Here is a 20565-nt window from a genome sequence, read left to right on the forward strand (position 1 = left end):
CAATTTGCGACAATTCAAATACGCTTTAGTTCACAATAAGTTTTCGAGTAAAAAAATTAACATCTGATACAGATACCAAATTTTTTTTCCGCTTTTTGTTTGTTAAGAATTAACATGACTCATTCTCTCCTTTACGAGAGAAAATTCATGTTTTTTGTCGTTTTCCTCGACAACTATAAAAGTAAGAAGCATAGTTTTCATACGAAACTCTGGTAAAAGACGTGGCTCATTATTATCGACTATCAAGCGTTTCATTTTTCATAAGTCTGTACTGTTGAGTGTTTGTCAGTACTAAAAGTCTCTAAATAGCCTTTACGTTAGCGCTTGAAAAATATCAGTCTCGTGTCAAGAACTTGAGTGTGAATGATGCTCATTATTGGAAGTGGATGAATTAGTAAGATTCGCAAAAAACTTAATAAAACCGAAGTTAAACTTAAGTGTCTTACGAAATGTACATATGGCTAACTTCAAGCATTGAAATCGATGAAATTTTCGTTTCTCACCGTGCATATCCTTGAAAAATAACATCATTAAAGAATAAACAATCTGAGGCGACGTAGAGATTCGAAAATTTAGCGCTTGAATAGTAACCACGGCGAATCGTCGAACTAGAGGTTAGCGCGTCCCATCGTTCCTCGTGTTATTGGCCGCATTTGAATGTATCGCAAACGGGCCAGTCGACCAATGAAATCGTCGCTCGCTTGCACGTTCGTTGCTTTCATTCCGTAACTGCTGTTGACTACAAACAAATCTTGCTGTACGGCCCGCTAGACAATTGTTCGAAGGATCAAAGACGCCGTGTTAAAGTTCGTGCGGCGTTCGGTGGTGCGTGTGTTTCGATGGCACTGGAGCCATAGGTTGTGTTTCATATCTGTTCTCAATGTGATTGATCATATTTAAAAGGTTAAAAGAAAAGCGAATGATAGACTAACTCTGGTGCAGTCATTTTTCATCGATCCAAGATAGTTGAAAAAATGTCGACGCCTCCTGCATTGTCGATATTGGCAGCTCACGACGAGCTTACGCGGTGTAGCAACGTACTCGTCAATGGTTCCTGTGAAGGAGGTAAATTTTTATCATTTATAATTAACAACATTCTATTACTTTGTTGCATGTGTACATCAGATTAGTATTCTGGCGAATCTTTGGCATTATTTTCTGATGTATACAGACTCACAAGCAATTTTATATTATAAAAAAAAGTAGATGAGTCATAAATGTTTACATGACTCAAAATAAATGCCTTTATTTATTATTATTTTTTTTCAACATCATTGCTGTACTATTTAACGCTCATTGCTATTATCAAAAAATTATATGTATCAAATTTTTCAGAATTTCTGCAATTTGTAATCAATCAAGAAGAAATACGCCAAAAATGGCTGACTTCTGTTCAAGAATGTCAACGCCTGCATAATGCGTTAGATAAAGCTCATCAAGAAGCCGCTGATCTAGATAGAAAACTTTGCCATGCAAGGCGTTTATTAGATGATGAGAAAAAGAAAAGGAAAATTGCAGAAGATGAACGGCTTGCTTCTGTAAGTATCGCAAACATTTAAATCATTGTATAGGAATCATCTCCAATTGATACATACTTATTTATCAACAATGACAAATAAAACTTAAATCTTGAAGTAAACATGGTGTGATTATAATTTTAGGATCGTCATATGATGTTGATCAGAGATATCTTATTTATGAATGGAGGCAGAGTTATAAATGACGATACAAGAGAGCAGATACAACATTTAATTAATGGTACCCTTAGTAAAGGACGAAAGTCTAGTGGGAAAGAGCATACAAATGATAAGTATAATAAGTGATCCTTTTTTATTGGTTAAAATTTTACTAATTTTTTTTTCAAATAATATTTTATTTACAATTGTTTTTGCACAAACGTTTTATACTGATCTGAGCTTATTCAATTTTTAAGACTAAATACAATTGCGGAGCTGGACTCCACAGGCACGTTGCTGAGTGATTTGAGTCATTTTTCTAAATCTGAAGATGATCTTGATGCAAGTATTATCCTTCAAGAAAAACATAAGCGAAATTGGAAAGACCATAGGCCCAGTGGCGAACATAAGCGTCGCCGTAGTATCAAAAGAACAGCAGAACTCAATACTTCAGACTGTGTTGTTGCAAAAACAAGAGTTGTTGTGCCAAAAGATGGTCCAGTAACAGCTACTACAACTATAGAAGCTGTTCCAACAGATAACAAAGAAAATTCACAATCTCGTAACAGTTCAAATAATAAAAAGCTTCGAAGATCTGATGGTGGTAGAAAATCTAGAACCAGTTTAACTGATGATTGCCTACCTACTGTAAGTATATACCATTTCAAAGCTTTTAAACAATAATTTTCCCTTTAATATTTTTATGTACGTTTTTTAGCCTTCTGCTCCACAAGCTGAAATCATTTCTACAAATTCAGATTCAGATAATGTATTCAAACCTAGCCCAAACATAAATGGATATACATTTGGTGCTAAGACAACTAGAGCGCATGTTTTTATTAGTAAAAAAGTAATCAGGCCAGAAGTATGCTCACCATGTGGTAAAAGGTATATTCAATATTTAACGATTTTAGTAGATTTATTATTTCATTTGAATAACTTCATTTTATATATTTTTTAAATTATAGGATTGGTTTCGGTAAATGTGTAGTTAAATGCAGAGATTGCAGAGCTTTAGCACATACACAGTGTAGAGATCTTGTACCTTTACCATGTGTTCCAACAGGAAATACTCCAACTTTGCGAGGAGCAACCGTATGTTGTAATATAGTAATATATATTTCCTTGGTAGGAAGATATTTTCAATTGTTTACTCTTTTGTTTAATTTAGGGGACAATAGCAGATTACACTCCTATGGTTTCACCCATGGTGCCGTCACTTGTGGTTCATTGCATCAATGAAGTTGAACTTCGTGGTATGTCCGAGCAAGGACTATATCGTATTAGTGGAAGTGTTGCTGATGTAAAAGCTCTCAAGGAAAAGTTTTTAAAAGGTCGTGGGGCACCCAACTTATCGGAAGTGGATATTCCGACTATTTGTTCAACTCTCAAAGATTTCTTGAGATCATTAAAAGAACCATTAATAACTGTAGGACTATGGTCCGATTTTGTGAAAGCAGCGGCTATTAGAGATCCACAGGATGCTGAAACAGCCATGTTTCAAGCAGTTTCAGAACTACCTCAACCCAATCGTGATACGCTAGCATTTCTTATATTGCACTTGCAAAGAGTTTCTAGCACTCCTGAGTGCAAGATGCCAATTGGTAATTTGGCTAGAGTATTTGGGCCAACTTTAGTTGGTTACAGTTGCAGCCAGCCATCCAATAACACCATGCTCTCTGAGACTAAAAACCAAAGTGCAGTAAGTATTTGATTAAATGAAAATTTAGTCGAGCAATTAATGTTAGATTCTATAAAAAATAATTTTTTTAGGTCGTAGAATGTTTGTTACGGATGTCATCGGATTACTGGGCGCATTTTATCAATTCCGATCAAAATAATGAAATTGGTACTCCTCAAATTGGAGATTTACGACGTACCACATCCGCAGAATCACTAGCCAAAAGAGGTTTTTTCAATACTCCAATCAGTTCTTCGTAAGTAAAATATACCTCGGTTGTTAAAATTAATTTTATAAAATATTGAAGTTTTACATAACAATTATTTTTACAGAAAATTATTCTCGAAAAAGAATAAAAAATACTTCGCCACGCCACCATCGAAGCTGTACTGAGCAAATAGACTGTTTTAGAATTTTATTATTTAGTCATTATGAGTACTTAGAAGTAAAATAATTTTGTAGGTATTTTACAAGAATTTATAAACTATGTGTTTATAATTTTACAAACAAAAGTGGATTTTAAAAGTAATTAAATAATTTAATTATTAAATTTATTATGTAAAGGGTTTCAAAAAATTTTTAATATTGTATATTTGAGTACAAACATTTGTTGTTATACTGCATTACTGCATTGACAAATTATAGGGTATTATTAATTTTTCTAACAACATAATAAAATTAAGACATTTTGTATTTTATTCTTTAAGTGAATTTGTACAGAATAACACGATAAAATTTTATAACAAATTATAACAAAATTAACAATGATCGATTTAATATATTTTATAAAAATAGGTAGGCTTTAGTAGCTAGAGTAACATGTATCGTAAAAAATTAACATGTTTCGTTAACAGGAGAATTTGTTCTAAAATAAAGATAAACATAATATTATAAAATGTATTTGTGCATAATGTATGCAAGTTTAACGTGAAACACCAGCAGAAGCGAATCACGTGAAACGCATGATATGAAAGATAAAAATGCTAAAAATAATGAGATCGACGTATCACTTGGCATTTGTACAGAATTTCTCCTTGGATTCCCAGCAAGAATCCCAAAATCTTTTTAATCGATTGTCGCCATTCGAACAAAAGTGACGAAAATCTTGGATGATTTTTTTCTGAAAAAGTTCGTCGCCTGTGGCTGTTGAGGGGATTTTCCATTTTCGACTAAGCATATGATTCCATGACCAGAGGAAACCCATCTAAAAAAGATAAATTGGACTTGATGAATAACGAAGAGGATTAAGTGAAAAAATAAAAATTTCAACGATTTCATGGTGATTTAAGTGTATCTTTCGATTAATTAAATATCGTCGCGTGTATTAATTACAATTAAGCGCTTCTAACAATGTAATGAAACGATAGAGCTATTATCGTTTAACGCAAATCTGTAAAATAAACGATCTTCTGTCATGAAAAATCGTAAAACGTGGAAAATTCTCTTACCCTCCTGTCCATGCTGTAATCATCCTTATTCTTGCCACTGACGTGTCGTGTGATGTAGGCCTCGTGAGGGCTCGGTTGGTCCGCGTGAACAGGATACCGATGCTGCACACCAGAGCGTCGAGTGATGTTCGAACCGGTCGGCTGACGTGGTCGAGGACTGATGGTCGAAGGCACAAGGACGAAGGCGTTTCCGGTGCAGTGCACGTACTGATGGGCATTCTCGTTACCCTCCACGAGGCAGCGCAAGAAGCCGAATCGCTGCAGTATTGTCCCTTGGAATAGGAACAAACGCTGCGCGTAGCTGTCCTCGCGAAACTCTGTGTATAATTGAAATAAATAAATTCAAAATAGCTGCAAGTCGTTATGAAGCAACGAATAAAATATGACACAGTACCTTCGAAAAGGTACCGTTTGCCAGCCATCAAGCACTCGGTATCGAGTGGAATAAAAATCGGTCCGCGTAAAGGATCGCTTTTGGCGGTAAAAGGCAAAGCAAGCAAATCGCTGGGTATCGGTATCATCTGAATTCCGCAACTCTGAGCCTTTCGTTGCCAATTGAAAACCTTAACAAGCGAACAAGAAATGAGGGTTTAACTTTGGATGTTCTTGTAGCAAAACTTAAAATTCCAAAGATATACTCACGAGATCGGCAACGATACTACCCGAAGCAGCGACCCACTGCACCACAAGCTCGTACGAATGATCTGGCTTGAATGCAGACTGATATCTCAGATGTCCCCACTCGACGCGATCGCTCTTATTGTTAATATCGATGTCCAAGTGCGTGTGCTTGTACATGGGCTGGGCGAAATCTCGCTCGTCCGGGTCGGCACTGTCGCCCAAATCGTTGCGCAGGAACACGTGAACGTCCGATTCGTCGATGGTGTCGGAGCTCGGTATGCTGATGGGGTGCGATACCGTGCTGTTCGACGACGTGGACAGGTGCCCGGTCGAGCTGTGACTAGATTGCGGTTCGCACCAGCCCTTGGGTACGCGAGTCTCCACCTCGATCCATTCGTTCTCGAAGCTCTGCAGATCACCCAGCGGTGGCAGGTAATCTGAAAATTTACACTCTAATCGATTGTTCGAGGAAGGTCATTTATAAGGCAAAAAACGTACCTTTCTGGTGATCTTTGTCCTGCACGATGTGGTACAAGTAAAAACCAACGATAAATTGTTTTGAAAAGTCTCCCGAAGCGTGACAAATTAGTTTCTCTTGGATCATTCCCTGAAAAAAAAAAAATGAAAAATGAGCTTGCATCGTCATTGCGTGTGTCGATGCTTAAAATTCTGGATACTTACTTTCATGATGCTGCAAGCAGTTTCGACTGTGATGCCACCCTCGATGTGATTACTGAGCCATTGAACAGCGTCTGCACTGACAAAGGTCTGACTCGGCAAAGAAGGATGTGACGTTAGAAATCCGATGCCGTTACTGGGATGGCGCATTGCCTCCAAAATCTCTGGGAGTGGAGCGTTGCTTTTAATTTTCGTCATTTCCGGAGAGAAGCTAAAGAAAAAAATGAAGTCATTGAGTACAGGGGTTTTTCAATTCGCGAGAATTAATGGAATTTTCTTTTACTTTTCATCGTTTATTTCCAAATGCTCGAGTTGCGATTGCGCCTGTTGCTGCTGCTGTTGTAGTTGCTGCTGCTGGTCTTGCGAGGCTGATTGTGCAGCTTCGCTGGCTGGCGAAACCCTTCCTCTGTCCATGACTTTCGATCCAGACCTAGATATTGGGTATGGCGTGAAGAAGCGAAATTCATTAGTATAAAAAATCTCACTCCAAACTCGATTCTCACACCCACGCGATCGTGCACGAAATTAGTTGCGAAAATAATCGTTCGAAGTATGCGACTAAGTGAAGCTTTTGCAAAAACATAAGTTGAAAATTATAAATAGGATTGTATTAAGCAGTTTTCCAAGATTTTAGCGCGAGGAAAATAAGGTTTTAGGAAAATAGCAACAAAAAAAAATCAGAAAAAACAAAACCAACCTTGTAAGCGGTACGTGGCGAGGAGTGTCGAGGGCCGTACGTGTACCCGTAGACGCGCCCAAGACGACGCTTTTAAGTGTTTCCTGCACACAAATGAACCCCGTCACTCAATCTCACTCACGTATCCTGATACCCTGTCCTCTTATTGTCATAATAATTGAGAACAATCACAATTTTTAATAGTAATATTAAAAAAAAATAAGGCATCAAAGTAAAAGTGCTGTGATATAAGAAGCACTGTCGATAAGTGCGTCAACTAAGATAACTTTTCCATAGCACCATGTTCATTCCTTCAATGATCTTGGGGTGTAATTTAAAAAGCCTGAATAAATTTCATAATTTAAGTTATTTCAATTAAAAATGAGGTAATGAATCATACCATAAAACAGAAACCTTAATAAAAAAGATGTAAAACCACACCAAAGACACAAAACAAAAAGAAAACATAAAATAATGATGTGAAAGATTAACAAAGCGGTAATGTCAAGCTGCAGTGATAAAATATCTACAACACGAAAACAAGCAGACAATGACTTGAGGCAATATCAAACCTTGGTCTTGGTTTTTCGGGCAGTCGATTACTTCCAAGACGTTCACGAAATGGTGAACTACCCACTAGGCTGGTCTGCTGCAATAGCGTCATTGTGACAAATACAAGAAAGATATAAGTATCCCGCTGAGTTTTAGAGTTATGAATGTACGCATAAATACACATTAATCAATTGCAAATTAAGTATGTACAAGAAAATTACATTTCACAATATATATGAGTTACTTTTTATAAAAAATAGGCAATGAAACACTCACGAAATAGGTTGTAAAAATGCAAGTAGACATTCTACTTTTGAATTAAATTTTAAATCAAACTAAAAACAATAAAAAACAACCAAACATTTTCTGTTACAATGCTAAAAGATTGATGAATGTGATCACTGCGTTATGATAAGCAATTTATGAGTGAATCATGAGTATCCTTATATCTTAAATTCATACACACAAGACAAATAGGCTTAAAAATTGTATGTACAAATTAAATGCAGTAAATATGACTTATAAAAGTGTATGTAACACCTCTGAAACCCCTAAATATATACCAATTTAAACTGGTACTTTTGAAAGGAAAAAAAAACAAAAATAAATGACATATAATAATAATAATAATAATAATAATAATAATAATAATAATAATAATAATCTGTTAATCGTTACGCATGTAACGCAAATGCATGGTATACGATACGAGTGTGTTGCGGGATAATTGAGTAGTTATACCTGGTTAGTGAGGGATACCAGGCTCGTACTGTGCCTACGCCTAGTCAGATGGGATGCAGGATCTCTCGGGACTACCCCGGCTAATAAAGCTGTTGGGCTCTGAAACACATCATGCTCACAGCACTGCCCAATTTTCTCGGATGTTCCCTTCTTTTTCTAATATGATTATTTTACTATCTCGAACCACGTATTATACTTTTCTGTTTCGTTGCATGTAATTTTACAACAGTTCCTTTTCTTTTATTTACAATAAAAATCTGATTCTCATTTGATGAAAAATGGCCGGATGAATGCATAATTAAAAGTATTAAAAAAATTGAAAACCAAATTGCTACTTTCGGAATGATGATAAAAATGTTTTCTACGGTTTCAAACATGTTAGACAATCGTTTACTGGGAAAAGTTATGCTATTATAACATTAGAAAAAAGTATTAGAGTTTTTTAAATTATGATCTGAGGAAATAGCATACAGAAACATATAAAACAAAAGTTAAATATGAATTATGCTTTTTAATGCATGCGTGGGTGTCATTGTGTATAAATACACATTTCATAAACACACACGCATACATTACAATGTGCAAGATCGATCCATTTCATGCATCGTTGGATTCGATCGATAATGACGCTAAAGGTGAGAATCCACAAAGAACAGTTATTCATTGCTCGTTTAAAAAACTAAAATATTTCAAAACTATACAAATTGTTGTACAGTACATCAAAGTTATTTGGTTGAGAAATGCATTATTAAAAAAAAAAAAAATCATTGCGGTTAAAAAACTGGAAAAAATAAATAACGCACCCAATTTTTGTTAGGATGAGGTCGTCGTATTTTGTTGAGCCAGCCCTCTGTAAATCGTAAAAATCCCTCCATCATGGCAATCTGTTCGGTAGTAGTAAGAGGCGTGTAAATATCACAGTGAGGAGAACCCTCGAGTATTTTTCGGGTCGCTTGATTGTGCAACGGTAGCAGAAAAACTCTGAATCGCCAGTACTTTAATGCCTTTGGAAGGTAGGTTGCGAAATTTTCATTAATTATCAATTTAATCTATTGAGTTAGAATCAATGCTTGATTACGCTACCTCGACTAGGGCAAAGTCAGTATCTCCCCGTGTGCAAATGTAGTGATCTAAGTAATTCCAGTTGTAATTTTCAAGCTTTTCCGTAGTGAAAGACACCCACGACACCTCATAGGTATCATGGTGTGGAGCGTGAAATCGATAACGATAGTGAATGTTGAAAGGCGGGTATGGATGCCTAAGTAATGGTCAAGTGTTAAATCGACCGAGATAAGGATCAGGAATAATTTTACTCTATACATACCTCGGCCTGTAGCGAGTCACACTGATGGAATTTCCACAGAGGGAAATTTTATGAAAAATCCGGCCAATACTAAGCAAGTATTCTTCTTTGTGTTCTGAGTCAGCTTGATGTCGGCCTCGCATTACCGAGCTTATCGTCGGTATGGAATTTGAACCAGGCGTCGTGATTTGAGTTTTGCCGGGAGGCAATATGATCAGTTGGAATCCCTGAAGAAGCACGAAAGCACGTATATTGAAGAGAAAAAAAAAGAAATGACTCACAGCCGCACAAGAAATAACCGAACCGCAACTATATATGAGCAATTCTCCAAATGAAACGCATTTTTTGAGGTAGAATCGCGACAAATTTTTTTTTCAACCTACGCGGATACGGACCCCCGGGAAATGTTTTTGGGGGTCCTAGGAACATGTAACCACGTAGGAACCATTGAAATTTCAATAGTGCTTATTTTTATAGCTACTTTTGTGATTTAGAGGACGAAAAATCATGTTTTCTCGTAAATGCGGCTAATTACTCAATTTCTAAGTCGCTGAAAAAGTATCAAAACTCATCTAAAAAAAATAACTGGCTACTGTGTTCGATAGGAAATTTTCTCAGCTTTCCACTGGTGGTATCAGATATTCCGATAAGTCGCACATTCGCCGAGAAAATCGCCATCAAAAGTGCCAAGCTAAATATCTCGAAAAACTCGGTAAGGAAAAAGTGATCTTTGAGGTTTAATTTCGATTTTTCCTCGTGAAAATGAAATTTATCGAAAAATCTGACTACACCATAAGAAAGCTGAGGAAATTTCCTATCGAAAGCATATCTTTATTTATTTTTTCGGTGGAATTACGAGCTAGTTTTGATTGTAGCGAGCCGAAAACCTCGCGACCGCGCTGAATCAGCTCGGAAACAGAAAACAGCGAACAACGTGAAAGAAATTCCCATGTATAACATTGTAATTCCACCGAAAAAATAAATAAAGATATGCTTTCGATAGGAAATTTCTTTGGCTTTCTCATGGTGTAGTCAGATTTTTCGATAAATTTCATTTTCACAAGGAAAAATCAACAATTATCCAAAAAGTTCACTTTTTCCGTACTGAATTTTTCGACATATTTAGCCCTCAATGTGTGATGGTGATTTTCTCGGTGAATGTGCAATTTATCGGAAAATCTGATACCACCATTGGAAAGCTGAGAAAATTTCCTATCGAACACAGTAGTCAGTTATTTTTTTTAGATGAGTTTTGATACTTTTTCAGCGACTTAGAAATTGAGTAATTAGCCGTATTTAGGAGAAAACATGATTTTTCGTCCTCTAAATCACAAAAGTAGCTATAAAAATAAGCACTATCGAAATTTCAATGGTTCCTACGTGGTTACAGGTTCCTAGGACCCCCAAAAACATTTCCCGGGGGTCTGTATCCACGTAGGTTGAAAAAAAAATTTGTCGCGATTCTACCTCAAAAAATGCGTTTCATTTGGAGAATTGCTCATATACATACCTGAGCCAATCGTTGAGAGACGAGTTCACGAAAGACTTCGGCTGTCGAGAGTGGTTTGCGATAAATGGCTCGTTGTTGGGCAAAATCGGCGTTCACGTCGTCCGGGAGAAGATTGTAGTCCGAGACGACGTAATCATTTTGCAAGCTCCGCTTGTCCGGAAAGTAATCGGTCGTGATCGGCAAACATGCAGAAATCGTTAGCGATTTCCAATCCACACCTATTCATGATTACACAATAATAAAAAGTATTCACTTTGGGTACTTTGACTCACGCTCCGAATTTTCGAATGACTATTTACAAAGAGAACTAATTAAATGTGTCGTGCTTTTTTCATTGTACCAGGGTACAAGTCTCAGTATCGTTCGATAATTTAATCAAAATTTGCTGGAGAATGACGTTTGAAAAATGTACATGACGTGAGAGTAAGGACTACTGAGAGTAACAAATATAGTTATATAATTAACGCATGCGAAATATGAATAACGACATGCTGAATGTTCGTGATAAATTATTTACAGTTACGTGATAAATTATTTAAGTCAGTCGTGTTGTAATGAGTTGTAGGATAGGAAAAGATGCAAAAAGATGAATATAGTTTCATGCATTACTATTTTTTCACTTGATCATGCGGCTGCACCATTAACTACTGTTTTTATTAGATAGTGAAATAATTAACACAGGCCCATAAAAAAATGTTGGTTCACACTACGGACCAACTAGTTATATTTTTTACCCGTTACAAAACCATACTGTATTTTACTTAAGCGGGACAAAAAAAACAATGGAAACCCTATAGTTCGGTCCAGTTAAATTTTTTGTGGGCCTCTGTAATCTTGTCTGGGAAAAATTACACCATGAACGAATGAATGATAGGTGATTAAAACGTGTGTAAAAATAAAAATAAAAATAAAGCCCTTTAGGCGATAATGGCATATTATGGTCGCTAACCTATGATAGCTGTTCGATTGAGCGAATAGCAAATGTAGCGTAGGCACACACGCACGTCGAACAACAAACACGTGTCCAGCGTTGCAAACGTTGCCAATAACATCCAACACGTCATGGAAATACATAAATTTTGATAAACAATTATCATATAGTTGAGATAATTTTATTTTAGCGTTGAATCTTAGTAATATTTAACTAGGTTCGCGGCATTGCAATTCTATTACAAAAAAAAAGAAAATTTCTTGACGATGTATGTACGACTGAAATTTTTAAAGAATGAAAATAACGTAATTTATAATTTTAATTAAGCACTCGAAATCGTCGATGCGTCAGGTGTTCTGCAAAAATGATCGTAAGCAATCGTGAAATATCCAAAACCCTGATGCGAATGAAAAAACTTGGATGTAAATTAACAAGCATATAATTTCGATAATAGTCATTGTCATAATTCAAGAATAAAAAAATTGTGAGTATATAATTATTCCAAAAACATTAATGTTACGAGCGATGCAATAGTTATTATTTCAATGTAAAAAATAGTAATATGATTCTATCTCGGTTTAATGAAAACTCAGGTAATTCGAGTGTTATCTGTAAATTTAACTTTCAGAAAGCATGTCAATCTCTTGACGCAATCGACGAGGCTGGTAAAAATAATTGATAAAAAAAGTTTTTTATTGCATAATTGATTTCTTAATTTTTTTACCACAGGGATTCACTCAAAACCCAAGTTTATTAGTGTTCGAAATTCGCAATATAAAAAAAACGTACCTGTGGTAAGTGCTGGGGTCCACTCTTGTTCACCAGTGGCACCCCATAATAATGTCAAACTTTTTGGTTCGGTAGTTCTTTTATCAATACCGTTAGAAAGAGTTAAATTCATTCTCTGCATTTTTCCTCTCATTGCTAAAACAAATAATTATTGTGAGTGATTAAAATCGATGGGCATAATTAATATGAAAACGAAATGAAATTTACATTCGTTGAAGCAACTTTGCGATGCAGATCTAGATATAGACGTAGAATAACTTTGACTTATTACATGGTGTTCATTTGGGGAAGTACTTAACGCATCAGCGTTGTTGTTTTCAGATAACTTTTGCTGCTGTGGATTCGCAGGTATGGCTTGATAGTGATGCTGCTGTATGAGCACACCTGTTGGTCCCTTGGGAAATATGTGAGTCCAACGTCGACGATTACTCGTTAATTTAATCGTAACGTGGGAAGGATCGAATGGATTTATGAGGGCCCGACTAGGCCGAACAGCCGAAAATGACGTCTGAGGGAGATGGCTATTGAGCGAACCATTTATTTTTGGTTGATTTCCTGCACTACCTATTATGGGTCGAAGAGGTGGTGATATCTCAGTATCCGTTAATTCACTTTTAGTCGTAGATGAACGAGATGGTGCTGAATAATAAAATATTTTCCATGAATTGATGGATAATTAATTGTTTGATAAAAATGAATATTTATGATTTACCAGTAGTTTCACTCGTTGATCCATTACTTGTTACATTATCATTTCTAGAGGGTATTGATATGGCTGCACTTCTAGAACTATTGCCACTTGTAGTACTTGGCACAATAGGTAGTGGTGGCGAATGAACTTCTGGTGGAGGATGATGGATATCAGGATCTGACATTTTTCTTTTCAATAAATTTAAAGCTTGAGCATTGTTATGAGTCTCCATACAAATTACACTAGTTTTTTTGGTTCTGCCATTTGTTCTATGTAGACTAGTTGCATGAGCTAAGGGCAATTGAAAAACTTGGGCATCATAAGCATCATAATCAAAGAATGTATTGTGCAAACAATCTCTGGTTTCTTCCTGAAGCATGCGTGCTTTCTCTTTCAAGTTAATGCCAATACCATTATTCTCTGAACATTGTTTGGTAACTCTTTGGGGTAACTTGATTCGAGGTATAAAAGTAGAATTTGGAATTTTCTTATTGGTAGAGTAAAAACTTAAATTTATCCAATGAGGCATACTATAATCATCAGGTACATTGATAGAAGAATCTTTGTTATGAAACTGAAATAGAACAAGTTTTGACTTTATAGAATATTTTTTTCAAAACTCAATGGTAATTATTTTACAAACATCAATAGTAATTTTTGATTACCTTTAATAAAGGAACAGCGTGAAGTGGTTGTTCTCCTACACATACTAAATCACTACCAACACCATTATCAATTATACGCTGTTTTGTTACATTAGTTAATTCTCTATCCACTTCAAAAACTCCAACTCCTGGAGTTATTACAACGGATAGTTGTCCAGTTCTGTCAAAACTACGGTCCAGGTAATGTTTTTCAAAAACTAAAATTCAAATAAAATTGTAGTGCTAAGGAAAAGGGACATGGACTTTAAAATAAACAAATCTACCATTTAATGACATATTGAGCACTTCAAGAAAGTTCCCTTGAGCCGCAGTAGAATTTGTTGCTGCTGGCATCTCAATACCAGGTTTTTGATGATATTCTAATACAAGCTTTTGATAATCAGTGAATAGCTTTCTTAACTGAACTAAAACATTACTCCAATCATCATAACGCTCATTTTGAACAGCAACCCTGTAAAAATCTTCATAGAACCGGCCTCTGTAATCTTGTTGTAAACATTCACGCATGTAATTAGGAAATTCTTCAAGACTCGTGGCATTGTAAAAAGTTCTAGAGAACAGAACTATAGTCACTTCATGATTACTGCCATTTTTTTTCCATTTCTGAAACAAATCTGCTAGAAATCCATTCACAGCTTTTTCAAAATATAGATCGCCATGGATATCAAAATCCCACATTTCAGAACTCATTTGGATAAAAAGATAAACCATACTAGTAGAGGAACGAAACACCACTTTTGTGTCATCAGTAATAACTCCACAAGCTACTCTGTCTCCTTGTAACCACATTTCATAGACTTGACATCGTATGCTACCACCACAAAATTCAATTTTTTTATTCATATATACACATGTATTGACCTGTAAACATTTATGTAAATGAAAATATATGAAGGTTCAATGTGTCAGAATTTATCATCAAAGAAAGTGTTAATACCAAGCTATTTTTCAACCTCCACATCTCACTTCGACCCATGTATTGGTCTTTGAATGTCAATTCAACTGAATCAAGAGCTACTTTAGCAGGATCAACAATATTCATATAAACATCTCCATAAGTACGTAGTTGAAACATGGATGCTACAGTACTCTCAACACTAATAGTTTCTCTAGTTTGTAAGTCTTCCTTGAAAGCTGTAACCTGCAGCAACAAGCGACTGAAAATATCATCTGGATCATATATTTCTACTACATCACCAGTTTTAATTCCAGGATAATCCTTAGGATTGATTATAAGGTCCTCTCCACTGAAGTTCTTTTGATGCACAATCAATTTGAATAGCTTCATTTTGATTGCCTACTGTCTAATCTAAAAGTAATACCTTAGCAAACAACAGAAATAAAGGATGTTAATTTTAAACAAAGTGTATCATTAACATGAGAACATAGCTTACGTTTATGCACTGAAAGCATCCATGCGTTTACAACAATCATCGATCTACGAATAACAAAATTAACTCGACACCAGATGCATGTATGTAAACATATACCTGCAAGCGTTATAACCTTGTATTGCAAGTGAGCGGGGAGTTGCAGCGCATGACAACTAACAAGATGCAGAACTAGAGTAAAATTCAGTGGCACATTGGCTTGTCGGGCAACAAGTCTAAAACGTTATTTCTTTAGAATAGACGTAAATAAGCTGATGTTCGAATTATCAATCAGCATATCTAAACATAGCGTTATCAGTTTGATGATAGGTGTCGATGGCATTGTTATAGTCAGTGGGCTATAAGTTGATTATCTTGTTAGGATTGAAGTCATATAATGATTGATACTTGATGTAAATAAACTAATTATTTGTTTAATTCCAGTTCATCGGTTTCATGATTTCTTACATTCTTTGTTCTCTGCAAATCGAATGTATTTATACATTCGTCATCCGTTAATCGTGACGGTCATATCGGTGAGGGCTAGGATCGTACCTATACCTGTATAATGCGGTTTCATTACCGAATTTTTTTTTTCATGAGATTGTTTTAAGAAGATGCAGTAATCGGTAGTGTGCCATACGTTTTAAATTTTTGTGGCCCTGAAAAGGGCCGTTTTGATTCAGTTCAGATTCTTAACCTCCGAAACCGTAGAGGGTGCGACCTTGTCTCTTAAGAGCATAGACAACGTCCATAGCAGTGACGGTTTTGCGCTTGGCGTGTTCGGTGTAGGTGACGGCATCACGGATGACGTTCTCAAGGAAGACCTTGAGGACACCACGAGTCTCTTCGTAGATCAAGCCAGAAATACGCTTGACACCACCTCGACGAGCGAGACGGCGAATTGCTGGCTTCGTGATTCCCTGGATGTTATCACGCAACACCTTCCTGTGACGCTTTGCTCCTCCTTTTCCCAATCCTTTTCCACCCTTTCCGCGACCAGTCATGATTTCAAATTGTAGATGCTTGGACGAAGGTTCAAAGTAAAGTGATAATGTACGAAAATGTTCCCATATTTATATGTTTCCTCGTATGCAATCCCTTCCTGCGTTGACCAAGTCAGTACGCGCATCCCCACTTGCGCAACGAACGCCAATGAGCGCATGATTAGGCACAATAGCTGATCATATAAATACTAACGCACTCCCGGGCGACTTTCATATGAAATCAGTAAGCACGTTCGAAAACACGTTCATTTGACGCTATGGCTCGCACTAAGCAAACCGCTCGTAAATCGACAGGAGGCAAGGCTCCGCGCAAGCAGTTGGCTACCAAGGCCGCTCGCAAGAGTGCCCCAGCCACCGGAGGAGTCAAGAAGCCGCATCGCTACAGGCCCGGCACCGTCGCTCTTCGTGAGATCAGACGTTACCAAAAGAGCACTGAACTTCTCATCCGTAAATTGCCATTCCAGCGTCTCGTGCGTGAAATAGCTCAAGATTTCAAGACCGACTTGCGTTTCCAGAGCTCTGCTGTCATGGCCTTGCAAGAAGCTAGTGAGGCTTATCTGGTCGGACTCTTCGAAGATACCAACTTGTGCGCCATTCATGCTAAACGAGTCACCATCATGCCTAAAGACATTCAACTTGCTCGCCGCATCCGTGGAGAACGTGCCTAAACTGATTTAGTCGTATTTTCTTTGACACCAGCCCTTTTCAGGGCTATCAAACTGCTGTAACGTACGGTTCAAATAAGTTTGTAGCATCTTGTTTAATTTTATTCACTAAATGCCAGGGTTTTATTTGAGAATCGAAGATACTAATTTCTGTCACATTACGCGTTTCACGACGCATGAGCTATGATTCGCTTATTGATGTCATGACGATGACCTTGAAATGGCTATTAAAAATTACATCAAGACAGAAATCTATGTCAATCCCGTTTTCCGAACAGCGTGAGTTGCTAATTTCTCCGCTGGTGCACAAATGGTAATGGGAGGTGAAATAAAAAGTTCAACTTTCAGCGCAAGTTAAATATTCTAAATAAGTAGTAATATCGCGTTGTGCTGCTGATGCTGAGAGAATAGAATAATTGAAATACTAGAAAGATTTTTTTTATAGAGAGATAATATCGCATTTGGTTAAGTACGCTTTTTATCTCAATGGGCACTCATCGAGTATCGTTTCAACACAATTTAAAAAAAGTTATTTACTTTGATAGTCATCTTAAAATAACATCGCATTTTTACGTTAGTTGAAGGCTAAACATATACTATGTCGATATTTACAAAAGTAGCGAATTTTTTTAGATATAAATACAGTACTGGCATGGCCCAGAGTTGAGAAGCAGAATCAAAAAAAAAACCTTGAAACATCACGCGCTCAAAGCCTCAAAAGCCTTTCATTTAGAATTTTCAATTATCAGAGCGGGGTCGTTGTACTGTCATCGAGCTCAGTAATATTCATTTCTTAGACGTGACTGATTTTTGTACCATTCATGCCAGGTGTATGACCGTCACAATGCAGAGTGCGCAGCTCGCTCATCAAGCTTGTCGAGAAAATGTTCTTGAGTTCAAATTCAATATGTCATTTTCAGGACTACCACAATTTGATGGTAGAATTTACATATCATTGAAACGAGGCTTAGAAAATGCTCATTCAGGATTAAATCATGCTCTTGGTCAACATTTTATCAAAGAAATCGTATCAACAAAACGATAATAACGATTACTTTATGTGAGACACAAATAAATTCTTTAATTCTATCGCTGGTTACAATTATCTACTTCAGTTCTGTTGTATTGAAAGAAGTCTCGTTTAAGTACCGTACTTGTTTCATTGACAAATATTTAAGCTTGTGCAGTTTACAGCAGGCATGTTTAGTTTGGGAGAAATTGATTGAATTGAAAAATGATTTCTTCGATACGAGTCTTCGACGAGATTTTCTTAAACGAGTGCGTGCGTAGTTTCAAAGTAATATTACGTAAGGCGTATTATACACACAATAATGTTGCAGCTACGTGTGCGGCCACTATCGCGTCAGGCAAAATTTGTTCACCACCATAACCTAACGCATTGTCAGGCATTATTACGTTCAAAAAACAATTTACAGACGTTCACTACGTCGTTAGTTCGACAAGTAGCAACAACTTCGAATTCAAGGATGGAACGACACGACGATCGCTGCCAGCTCAACCAAGTTCGCTCGGAGCTACTGATGATTTTCAAGGCTGGTCTCACAGCGGTAATGTCGCATCGTCTGATCGAGTCCAAAATAACCGCCGGTGATGATAATAATGTTCTCAAAATCGAAGACACCCAGGGAAAGGTACACTCGTGTGTACTCGGCGATTCTGTTTACATAATTGGCTTTGGAAAAGCCGTTGCTGGTATGGCTCTACCGCTCAAACAGCGACTTGCTCGCGGATTTCGACGAGCAATACTCTCGATACCTAATGGATCTGTGAGCTCCGAGGCACCGATCGAAATAACGCCGGAACTCCAAGGTAACTACGGTATCATGTTTTTCATGCAAGCATCAACGATTCAAATTCAAGTTCACCTATAGATGTGAAGGTCAATAGCCAGCTAATATTGGATAATATCGAAGATGTTCGACGAGACGCAACTTTCGAAGTTTACGAAGGTGCGACGAACAATCAACCGGACTTGGCCTCGTTAGAGGCGTCGAAAAAGATCCTCGAGCTAGTGGAGAGGGTCGAAGAACGTAGCCAGATCTTCGTTCTTATTTCTGGCGGTGGATCAGCTCTGCTTAACTCACCCCGGGCGCCGTACGTCGACTTTCAAACGAAAATCAATTTATGTCGTAAATTACAAAATTTGGGAGCCGACATACGCGAGCTCAATGTTGTACGTAGTTTTCTGTCGAGCGTCAAAGCTGGTGGCTTGGCGCGAGTAGCTTTAAGAAGGCATGTTTCGGTACATAGTTTAATATTGTCCGACATCGTTGGTGATCCAATCGAATCGATCGCCAGTGGGCCGACTTCTTACGTTGATTTAGGTATGTAGATTATTTACGTTCAGCGTATAATCGCTCAGCATGGAATATCTCTACAGGCTATTTAATGACTCTTGTAGGTCAAATTCGGCAAGGGACTATTGACATTTTGAGGAAGTATGGCTTATTCGAGAGTTGCGAGGAAAGTTTGCGACGCTCACTGTTGTCGAATGATTCCAGCAGCGATGTAAGAGACAATGTCACTAAGGACGAGTTTCAAGAGTCAGTGAGCAACATTGTCATTGGCAATAACGACATAGCCCTGAGCGAAGCTGCTGAACGCGCGAGGCGCGAGTATGGCTTGGAGGTGATACGCTTGAGCCGTAGCGTGCAAGGCGATGTGGGCCGAGTCAGCCAAGCCTATGCCAAATTTACCAGAATCGTTTGTCGAGTATTGAAAGGGGCCTATGATAATGTAGGAGATTTTATGGGAGACGCGCTCGAGCAACGATTCGACGTTCTCGGCGTAACCGAGGACATTCTAGCGCGAACTTTCGAACGACTGAACGCGCCGTCCATCGATCAAAGCGGTGTTCTATTGCTGGCTGGTGGCGAGCCCACGGTTGTGCTCAAAGGCACAGGGAAAGGAGGTCGTAATCAGGAATTGGCTCTGCGATTTTCGCTTGATTTGGCCGAGGCGCTCGCGAACGACCCCGAGCTGGAAAAAAAATATTTCATATTGTTCCTTAGCGCAGCCACGGATGGTCAAGATGGTCCGACTGACGCAGCGGGTGCCTTCGGCTGGACCGATTTACCGCGGCAAATGCATCGAATGGTGCGAGACTTGCAAAATTCCATTGCTTCCAATAGCGATTCTGCTAAAAGCAACATATTGAAAGAAAAGTTAAAGATACTCATAGATTACCTACCTGAGTCAGTTTTGAATTCAAACGACAGTTACAATTTTTACAAACGATTTCATAATGGACATTATTTAGTCAAATCTGGACTGACCGGTACGAACGTTATGGACTTACATTTTATTTATATTAAAAACCGAAATTGCGACTTCGATGAAAATCATTTACCATTTCAAACAACGAGCTACAATAGTTTTTTAATCGAAGAACCTTAGGCAAATTCAATTGGTGCTTTATTTCTACAAAGAAAAGGAAATGACTTATCACAAAAAAGTTGCACAGTTATTTTTATACTTTAATTGTTATATATTTACAAAATACTTAAATAAATCATCTGCTTGAAGTACTCATAGACTTTT

General features: G+C 37.3%; 5 protein-coding genes across 9 annotated transcripts; 3 read left to right on the top strand and 2 right to left on the bottom strand.

Annotated features, from left to right (window-relative positions):
* The first annotated feature begins 704 nt into the window (after nucleotides 1-704).
* On the top strand, nucleotides 705-3831 carry LOC106658779 (rac GTPase-activating protein 1-like). Its single transcript, XM_014380894.2, has 9 exons — nucleotides 705-1065; nucleotides 1336-1538; nucleotides 1662-1806; nucleotides 1933-2324; nucleotides 2395-2564; nucleotides 2645-2771; nucleotides 2848-3378; nucleotides 3450-3613; nucleotides 3690-3831. The coding sequence occupies exons 1-9, from the start codon at nucleotides 975-977 to the stop codon at nucleotides 3748-3750; spliced, it is 1884 nt and encodes a 627-aa protein (XP_014236380.1). The 5' UTR covers nucleotides 705-974; the 3' UTR covers nucleotides 3751-3831.
* A 201-nt stretch (nucleotides 3832-4032) lies between these two features.
* On the bottom strand, nucleotides 4033-15568 carry LOC106659115 (GATOR complex protein DEPDC5). 5 transcript variants are annotated; one of them, XM_014381458.2, is made up of 21 exons: nucleotides 15357-15568; nucleotides 14900-15284; nucleotides 14226-14823; nucleotides 13963-14159; nucleotides 13319-13871; nucleotides 12814-13245; nucleotides 12607-12741; nucleotides 11836-11844; nucleotides 10887-11104; nucleotides 9398-9603; nucleotides 9157-9331; nucleotides 8877-9077; nucleotides 8074-8172; nucleotides 7353-7429; nucleotides 6388-6534; nucleotides 6108-6315; nucleotides 5925-6033; nucleotides 5448-5863; nucleotides 5200-5368; nucleotides 4806-5122; nucleotides 4033-4561 (listed from the first exon to the last, which is right to left on the bottom strand). In XM_014381458.2, exons 2-21 carry the CDS (start codon nucleotides 15248-15250, stop codon nucleotides 4364-4366), a joined length of 4815 nt encoding a protein of 1604 aa, XP_014236944.1. In that variant the 5' UTR covers nucleotides 15251-15284; nucleotides 15357-15568; the 3' UTR covers nucleotides 4033-4363. The 5 variants fall into 5 exon arrangements, with proteins under 5 accessions (XP_014236944.1, XP_014236943.1, XP_014236945.1 ...); XM_014381457.2 differs by lacking the exon at nucleotides 7353-7429 and adding an exon at nucleotides 6802-6884 and having other exon boundaries at nucleotides 15357-15567; XM_014381459.2 differs by lacking the exons at nucleotides 7353-7429; nucleotides 11836-11844 and adding an exon at nucleotides 6802-6884 and having other exon boundaries at nucleotides 15357-15567.
* Nucleotides 15569-15865: 297 nt separating this feature from the next.
* LOC106658880 (histone H4) lies at nucleotides 15866-16359 on the bottom strand. The gene is made up of 2 exons (XM_014381029.2): nucleotides 15976-16359; nucleotides 15866-15893 (listed from the first exon to the last, which is right to left on the bottom strand). Exon 1 carries the CDS (start codon nucleotides 16337-16339, stop codon nucleotides 16028-16030), a length of 312 nt encoding a protein of 103 aa, XP_014236515.1. The 5' UTR covers nucleotides 16340-16359; the 3' UTR covers nucleotides 15866-15893; nucleotides 15976-16027.
* Nucleotides 16360-16569: 210 nt separating this feature from the next.
* Nucleotides 16570-18490, top strand: LOC106658958 (histone H3). Its single transcript, XM_014381178.2, has 2 exons — nucleotides 16570-17068; nucleotides 18441-18490. The coding sequence occupies exon 1, from the start codon at nucleotides 16597-16599 to the stop codon at nucleotides 17005-17007; it is 411 nt and encodes a 136-aa protein (XP_014236664.1). The 5' UTR covers nucleotides 16570-16596; the 3' UTR covers nucleotides 17008-17068; nucleotides 18441-18490.
* Nucleotides 17857-20552, top strand: LOC106658956 (glycerate kinase). The gene is made up of 3 exons (XM_014381177.2): nucleotides 17857-18834; nucleotides 18897-19349; nucleotides 19427-20552. Exons 1-3 carry the CDS (start codon nucleotides 18336-18338, stop codon nucleotides 20419-20421), a joined length of 1947 nt encoding a protein of 648 aa, XP_014236663.1. The 5' UTR covers nucleotides 17857-18335; the 3' UTR covers nucleotides 20422-20552.
* The last annotated feature ends 13 nt before the right edge of the window (nucleotides 20553-20565 follow it).

This window comes from Trichogramma pretiosum, unplaced genomic scaffold (assembly GCF_000599845.2).
Source record: "Trichogramma pretiosum strain Unisexual culture from Peru unplaced genomic scaffold, Tpre_2.0 scaffold28, whole genome shotgun sequence".
Lineage (NCBI taxonomy): Eukaryota > Metazoa > Arthropoda > Insecta > Hymenoptera > Trichogrammatidae > Trichogramma > Trichogramma pretiosum.

Excerpts from the sequence above, each read along its gene's own strand:
- LOC106658880 (XM_014381029.2), bottom strand. The coding sequence starts at position 16,339 with ATGACTGGTCGCGGAAAGGGTGGAAAAGGATTGGGAAAAGGAGGAGCA.
- LOC106659115 (XM_014381457.2), bottom strand. The coding sequence starts at position 15,250 with ATGAAGCTATTCAAATTGATTGTGCATCAAAAGAACTTCAGTGGAGAG. Across the intron at positions 14,160-14,225 it reads GCTCAATATGTCATTAAATG|TTTTTGAAAAACATTACCTG; the intron begins GTAGATTTGTTT and ends TTTGAATTTTAG. Across the intron at positions 13,872-13,962 it reads ACGCTGTTCCTTTATTAAAG|TTTCATAACAAAGATTCTTC; the intron begins GTAATCAAAAAT and ends GTTCTATTTCAG.
- LOC106658779 (XM_014380894.2), top strand. The coding sequence starts at position 975 with ATGTCGACGCCTCCTGCATTGTCGATATTGGCAGCTCACGACGAGCTT. Across the intron at positions 1,066-1,335 it reads CAATGGTTCCTGTGAAGGAG|AATTTCTGCAATTTGTAATC; the intron begins GTAAATTTTTAT and ends CAAATTTTTCAG. Across the intron at positions 1,539-1,661 it reads AAGATGAACGGCTTGCTTCT|GATCGTCATATGATGTTGAT; the intron begins GTAAGTATCGCA and ends TTATAATTTTAG.
- LOC106658958 (XM_014381178.2), top strand. The coding sequence starts at position 16,597 with ATGGCTCGCACTAAGCAAACCGCTCGTAAATCGACAGGAGGCAAGGCT.
- LOC106658956 (XM_014381177.2), top strand. The coding sequence starts at position 18,336 with ATGTTGCAGCTACGTGTGCGGCCACTATCGCGTCAGGCAAAATTTGTT. Across the intron at positions 18,835-18,896 it reads AATAACGCCGGAACTCCAAG|ATGTGAAGGTCAATAGCCAG; the intron begins GTAACTACGGTA and ends GTTCACCTATAG. Across the intron at positions 19,350-19,426 it reads GACTTCTTACGTTGATTTAG|GTCAAATTCGGCAAGGGACT; the intron begins GTATGTAGATTA and ends TGACTCTTGTAG.